Genomic DNA, 7742 nt, shown 5'->3' on the forward strand with positions numbered 1-7742 from the left:
ATTGCTTAGGATCTGTCAAAATACACATTTACCGTGGACACTGAGATTGAAGTCCTTGGACTGTTTTCCAGCTGTATTCATGACGCTGCACTGGTAGCGGGCCTGGTCCCCGAGACGAGCACTTTTTATCCTCAAAACCTGACCTCTGTTGGTGACCTCCAGATTGGGATCGCCAAGAAACACCAGCCTATAGGAACAGAATCACAATGAGAAGAGGGAGGACAGGAACCAGAGAATGGTAAGTCCAGTGTTTCCACTTGGTTTCCACAAGTTCAGAGGAAACCTACTTCCTGTCCTTGTACCACTGGATTGTGGGAAGGGGAATTCCTTCCACTTTGCACTCCAGAGTGATGTCTTGCTTAAGAATCGCTGAAACATCTTGAGGAGAGCCTGACCCTACGATTGTTGGTGGGACTGAAACAGAAGAGAATCCCTCTATTAGACGCGTCATCATGAGTTTTCCTCATCCTAATATTTGATGGCAACACCTGATGAAACAACACAACATCAGCAGAGACCAACTGTTTTCCCAGCACAACAGTTCATCACAAAGAGCCGATCGATGTTATTCACGTCTCCTGTCAGGTTTAATGTTGTAGTTGATGGTTGAAGCTTTCTCACATCAGTTCTAGAAACACATCAATAGAAAAAATCTACCCGTTTTTGTACAAGTTAGTGTAATTAAGTAAATAGTGGAAGTGTTTTACAGGTGACTGATCAGCTGATAATGAGCCACTTCAAAGGTAAACAATCTGAGACACATGCAAATGATAAGAATAATAAAAAGTATAATTTAACCACAAATAAAGCTGGATTGAATAACTACTGAAATCGGCGAAAGGAAAAGGAGCATTTAAGAACATGAATACAATCAAATAAACAACAAAAATACAGCCATAAGTGTATATTATGGTCCTAATCAGAACTCACTCACTCACTGATTCATACATTTCTCAGAACACCAGTGCAGTGAGTTTTACAGTAATCCAACCTGCTCAGATCATGTATGTTGAGTGTTTTGCAGTGACTGCTCACTGTTTACTCACCCAGCACGTCCAAGAAGAAGTTTTTCTCCGTGCTGCCTGCGATGTTGATGGCTTTACAGCTGTAGCCGCCTCCGTCTGCGATTTCTGCCTTCAGTAGCCTCAGAGTTTTTCCCATATCCAGAATCTGGACGCCGCTACTGGCTACGACCTGTCGATCAGCACCGACAAATTAAATCAAACACAAAAATTACACCATCACTAAAAGTTTAGGAAATGCTGTCTGACAGTAATTACTGGACAAACTGCGAGACATCACGACAGCAGAAGCTAAACTCAGAAAGCTGCAGTTTACAGTTTAAGCAGGACTGAAGAACAACTTTGGTCCACAGAGAGACGAAGACTCACTCAGCTGAGAAACACAATTTTAAAAGTGTACAAAACATGAAAAGCACTCAGTTGTTGATCAGAGCCAAAAACGTTCAGAGAGCACAACATCTTGATTTAGATTACTCATAATTAGCAGATTAAAGTACACGCTCTGATTTTCCCATCTGGGCCTGGCAGGGAAAATTAATAATGCAGCCAAGGGAACAAAAAGCAGCCAAAGAACTGGGATGGTACAGCAAAGTGTGTGCTAATGCTGTGTTCTAGCATCAATTTATCATAATTATTCTATCATTACAGCTTAGAGCAACCGAGGCCGATGTTTGTTACACACACGCATGCAGTCGGGATCCACGCTGGTTTTAAAGTCTTTTCTCTTGGACGCTGCACCCTGTGATCAGGGTCGATTAAGGCTTTATGAGTGCTTCCATAAACGAATGAAAGGAAAGGTCATTATGATTTTTCATTACTTTTACACATGTTAAAGAATCCGGTTTCATAGAGGACTCGCTGGACCGCAGGTTAAGTATAGACTACGCAAATGACAGAATATGTGTTTAATGTGTGCATTCACCTTTTAAAGAGGTGACATTAGTGCTAAAAATAGAAATGTGTGGTATTCAGTGGGATTTCACCTACAGGAGTCCCGTCCTTGTACCAGGTGATGACAGGGGTCGGACTCCCTGTGATGTCACACACCAAGCTGGTGGGCTGGCTCTGGACCACCGACACGTTTCCTGGCGTTTCGCTGTCACGGAAATTTGGAGGTACTGTGGAAGGTGTCAGAGGTGATGAATATACTACATGATGTAGGATAAAGTGTCAGTACATGACTTAATGCACACGTCGCTTACCGTTGACTTTGAGCTGGTACTTCCTCTCAGTGGATCCGGCATCATTGACAGCAGCGCACACGTACTCTCCGTTGTCCAGTGGCGAGACAGAGGCCAGAATCAGCAGCGTACCGTCCTCCAGGATGGACACACCGGGCTCATTACCAGTTAGTTCCTGACCGTTACGCAGCCAGCGAATCACCGGCTTAGGAAGACCTGAAGGAGAGATGATGATAGAGACACTAGAGAAGTAAACCCAACGCACTGGTAACTAAAACAAATTGAATTGTACTGAGTGTACTAAATGCCACTTTTGATCAAACCAAATCTTCAAATGGTCTAATGTTGTGATCTGTTCATGATAGTGAAAAGGTAGGAGGAGATAGCACCAGTACCTTTGGCAGGGCAGGGAAAAGCAATACGCTGGTTCGCAACTCTCTCCTGCAGGGGACTGTTGAAGGGCGGCTCCAGGACTTCGACAACAGGGGGCACTGGAAAAATGCAAACATACAAGTTCAATAACAAATACTACAAAACACTATCTATCTATCTATCTATCTATCTATCTATCTATCTATCTATCTATCTATCTATCTATCTATCTATCTATCTATCTATCTATCTATATAAGTCTGAAACCAACCTTGAACTAGAAGCTGGATTCGAGCCTCGTCTCTGCCTGCAGTGTTGGAGGCCGTGCAGGTGTAGGTTCCCTCGTCATCCAGGCCCACGTTTCTCAGCGTCAGGCTGCCGTCAGGTGACACTGGGTACCTTTGACCATCCTTAGTCCAGGTGAGTGTCGGCTGTGGGACTCCTCTCACCACACAGGGCAGCTCCACCAGGTTACCCACCTGTACCTTCATGACCCGGGGGCCAGCCTGAATACTTGGGGGCACTGCAGGACAGAGGACAGCATTTATTCAACCTTTTTTGGGAATGCATGTTATTTATAACAGGACTTTTATTATAGTGTGTGTGTCACACTATAATAAAACTAAGCACTCCTCACTGACATCATGTCTGAGCTGCTCCTCTAGTTTAAGTAATCATAATGAATAAGTAGTTCAGACCGTTTTAAATAGATACTGCAAACGGCATACATTTGATCCAGATGCATCTTTCATTGTTTCATCTTTTGATTAAAACTTTTACATAAATACGTCAGATTTTGAAAGTAGAAATTCTTGCATTTGTGATAGAACAAGATCCACTGCTGATCCCAACAACGTCAGGATTTGTCATCTTTCAAACTTACCCAAAACACTCAGCTCAATGGATTGTGTTAGATTTCCAGCGATATTGGAGGCGACGCACACGTAGAGGCCACTGTCTGACACTCTGCTCTCCAGGATCTTCATCGAGCCCGAGGGCAGCTGGGTGTGCCTGAGAGGAAACACAACATGCACACGATTTAACAAACTGCAATAAATTGGCCTGTAAAGTGAAAGTCTTGGCTGACAATCAAGCTTGCAAAGCTTCCAAAATGCGAAAAAAAAAAAAAAAAGCACACACACACTAATTGTTTCCACTCAGTGACTTATTCAGTTATTACTGTAAACAGATAGTGCAGTAATTCTTACTAATCCACCATCAACCATAATTACAGCTGCTGTGGCAGGCTCACAGTGAGTACAACAGATCACAAGGAAGAGAATGATTACTCAGTCATCTTAAAAAACCCACAAACTGTACCCTGAGGTCACGAACGCTTGACAAACGGAGACAAAGCACAGAAATGTAGACAGTGTGGAGGTTGTCTTCATCGCAGATAATTCCTACTTTCGGGTTACAGACAGGAAAACAGGACTTTGCCAAATGTGTATTTATACGATGTTTAAGGGAATATTTATCGATGATGGTGTGTTTTACGGCAGTGCGGTGTTTTTGTCTCTGTCTGGAAATACATAGAAGAAGAAAACTGATATCCTGATCGGCAGTACTGATTATCAATGAACCTCTTCAGTAGTGTGTGTGTGTGTGTGTGTGTGTGTGTGTGTGTGTGTGTGCGTTCCACCTGGGAGAGAACGGAGAGATGAGATGCCTCTCTTTGGCCCAGCTGATGGTGGGAGGTGGGAGGCTGTGGACATCACAAGGCAAAACAGCATCCTCACCCGCAATCACCGACATCCTCATCGGCTCCGCTGAGCCTCCGGCACCACCAGCACTGGACCTGGGTCGGACTGGGCGGGCAAAACACACACAGATTTAGTTGATCCTGTGCACTAGTCCCTCCTCCCTCGACATCTGCCGTTTGCACACCATGTTAACTTGTTTTATGACGTGAGACGATGAAGAAAGGCGTCCACAGTGTCACTACGCTGTAACCGTTGGCCAAGAAGGCTCGTTATTGCAGTGAGGGAGGTCGGGATTATCAGGTGGAATAAACTGTTAATAAAAGCGATCAAAGAAAAACTATTGAACTTAAAGTTAGCAGTAGGTGGCCACAGCGATATAGCAGCTGCTTTATAACATATTAGAGCAGTTTAGCAGAGAGCATGAACACAACTAGAACTGTGAGGCTGGAAGTGGAGGAAACTCGCTGAACACCTACATGAACGCTGTACTGTACGTTTTAGAAAGTTAAGTTCAGAAACACGGCCTTGAGATTGGGTTACGAAATAATCAATGTTCCCTCAGCAGCCATCGAGGACTCTAGATCCACACATGGATGAGGTAAGCTGCAATTAGGTTGAAACCACTAAGTCAAAATAGAGGAAATTAAATTCTGTTTGGTAATGTTTGCGTCTATCTTTGTGCTATAAGTCATTTTCTTACCAAATCCGACACACTGTGTGATGTGGTGTGGCAGCTGCTAGAGGTTACCAGACATTATGATTATTGGTAATTACACTAATGTCTCAAAAACTGTTTGGTAATAAAACTGTTGATGTGAAACGCTACATTCAGCAGCTTTATTCCTGCACAGGCTTCGGCTGGTGATGAGGTTTACCGTAGACGGTGAGCTGGACCTTCCTGGAGGCAAAGCCAGCGGCGTTGGTAGCTGTGCAGATGAACTCTCCTGTCTCATTTCCAGAAGGGGAAGTGATGAGGAGGCTGTCATCTGAATCCAAGGAAAAAGCTGGACCACCCAAGTTAAGCAGCACCCCACCCTACAAAACAAATCACAGCAGGGAAAGGGCGGGGTCCGGAGTTTATTTCATTAACCGAGCTTTATTAACACTTGACGTTGTTCCTGAGATGTGTGGTTTGACCTGCAGTTAAATTTATGATTTGATTCTCTTCCCTGCTGTTATATAAAACGGCTGTGAATAAAAACACCTACAGTTCTACCGTCAAAATGAACCAGAACACAAAGCACATATAATGTTAGCGCGTCGGTGTTGTATCACATCCGGACTGTTCGCTTTGGCTCCAACGTGACTAACTTGACTTGACTTGATTGATGTTATGGAGAACAGCAAAGAAATCAGAGGGAATCACATTTTAACAGCTGCTGCAGAACTTAGCAGGGTCTAGTTTCATACGTCCCTGTAGCCCTGTTCACTTTAACAGCAAGGATTTTACAACTCAGAGAAACTAGTGTTAAAGACAGAAAAGAGGGCAGGACTATCCACATGCACACACACACACACTGGCTTATGGTTCAGATTCACCCACAGCAGTGCACACTGAATGGACGAACACGTTGCACGAGCTAATGCACGCAGGTAGAGTTGATTTCATGGTGCAGCACATCGGGCAGACACATGTATCCTCACAGAGGCTTTTTCCTCTCGAGCGCTGCTGTCTTGTCGCAGCTCATAGATACATAGCGATCCTGACCTTTGACACGAAACAAAACAAGGGCCTGTTGCCTCGTTGTTGAAATCGATGCATCCGCAGCTGGAATCTGTCGAGCAGAGCTCATCGCTGCCCGAAACCGCAGAACCATGAAGCGTTGATACAAACACTGCATGGTTACTATCCAAATAAACTGGATAACAGCCGTCGCTTACGATTTATCCAGCGAGTGAACGAGTGTAACTAACAGAGAGGAGCGTGTCACATGGTTCTGGGATGATTGATGCTAAAAAACGACTTCCAGGCGGCGCGGCAATGCTTATTTCTCATCAGGTCTCATCAGGTGAGATCCGGAGGTTTTAGCTAATTTGTTTTTCTTGATTCACTTGTTTCATGTGGTTCCTCTTATCTCCCTCGTGTTCTTTCTCAGTGCATGGAAGGAAGAGAAGGTCGTTCTCACGAGCCTTTTTATGTGGTGAGATAATCGCAGCACAGACCTTGGTCCAGGTGATGTCAGGTGTTGGGACTCCAGCGGCACGGCAGGGCAGGGAGATGGGCGTTCCTTCGATGGTGCTGAACACTTGAGGGCCGTACTGAATGGTGGGGATCACTGTCAACGCAAAGAGCAAAACAGGACACAGTTCAGAATGGTTTTTGTGAACGTACACCTCCATCAAGTCAGATTCTACTAAATGCACTTCTTCATCTACTGTGTGTTTGTCTCTGCAATAGTGCCACCACTTAGTTGTTGTGTGTCTCGGTAGCATCTGGAAAAAGTTTGGAGCTCGCTGAACACACAGTACTCAGTAAGCTCTCTGTCCCGGCTTCACTATCTGTCTTGCTTTTGTTTGTTATGACCCAAGGAGCCTGCAGAAAAGATCAGCACTTGGAGGCCTGCAGCATCTTCTTGGAAAGGAAATTTAGCTAAACAACAAAACCACACACAGTTTACACAAAACACGACAATACATGGCGGACCTCTGTCCATCTGCAGTGCTCGTACGTCCTACGGAAAGTGTTTCTCATAGGTTACAGCAACTTGATCTATACACTGATCCACACAGAGCTGTGCGTGTCCATATGAAACAGACTGACCTCATTTCAAGAACTGAGGAGCTTTTATGTACATGATGCAAACACTTCCTATTAAAGCCGGTAGAATCTGGCAACATCTGACGTTAGCATAAATGGAGAACACATTTCTCACTCGCTGTGCTTCAAACTCTGCCTTCTCCTCAGCAGCTCCTGGTTTTAATGCAACCTCAGGGATAACCCCGTCCACCAGGTTAAGAGTCTATGCAGTGTAAAGGAGACATTTAAAGGCGGTGAGAAACGGACGAGGTACCAGAATAAAAGACAACAAAAGAACGGAGGGGGAATCCAGTGTCTTATAAAACAAGTGACAGTCTTCACTGAAGATGTTATAGAAAAAAATGTGCAGGTACAGTTACTAACTTATGAACTATGGCTCAGTTCCATTAAGTGTCCCAGTGAGCCAGTATGTATAGTAGCAGGAAGCTGGGACTAGAACGCAACCACTGCTCCACATAATACCTGCATCTGTGCTTTCCTGCTGTGACTTGAGTTTTTTAAAAACTTGGACTGCTTCAAGAAGAGTCTTGCCTTTGAATATTCATTTTTTGGTACATTTTTCTTAAAATGAATGCCCCCAACTGTTCATATGTGGAGTGTAGGTGAAATGGTGTGATGGTCTTCTTGCCCTGAAACTTGGACACGATATGATACAACACAATACGACACAATATGACTTGATATATTACTCAATACAGCGATATGA

At 44.2% G+C, this 7742-nt stretch overlaps 1 protein-coding gene across 1 annotated transcript in view; it reads right to left on the minus strand.

Moving 5' to 3' along the window:
- The window catches only part of hmcn1 (hemicentin 1), a 103498-nt gene that overhangs the window by 47633 nt on the left and 48123 nt on the right, over positions 1 to 7742 (minus strand). The window contains exons 20-30 of the mRNA XM_008292865.1: positions 6442 to 6554; positions 5154 to 5313; positions 4218 to 4383; positions 3459 to 3586; positions 2847 to 3098; positions 2599 to 2694; positions 2225 to 2419; positions 2010 to 2140; positions 1047 to 1194; positions 288 to 414; positions 33 to 187 (exon numbers count right to left, since the gene is read on the minus strand). Of these exons, the coding sequence (XP_008291087.1) occupies positions 33 to 187; positions 288 to 414; positions 1047 to 1194; positions 2010 to 2140; positions 2225 to 2419; positions 2599 to 2694; positions 2847 to 3098; positions 3459 to 3586; positions 4218 to 4383; positions 5154 to 5313; positions 6442 to 6554 (1671 nt within the window). The remainder of the gene's footprint in view (positions 1 to 32; positions 188 to 287; positions 415 to 1046; positions 1195 to 2009; positions 2141 to 2224; positions 2420 to 2598; positions 2695 to 2846; positions 3099 to 3458; positions 3587 to 4217; positions 4384 to 5153; positions 5314 to 6441; positions 6555 to 7742) is intronic.

Source organism: Stegastes partitus, unplaced genomic scaffold (assembly GCF_000690725.1).
Source record: "Stegastes partitus isolate 25-593 unplaced genomic scaffold, Stegastes_partitus-1.0.2 Scaffold839, whole genome shotgun sequence".
NCBI lineage: Eukaryota > Metazoa > Chordata > Actinopteri > Pomacentridae > Stegastes > Stegastes partitus.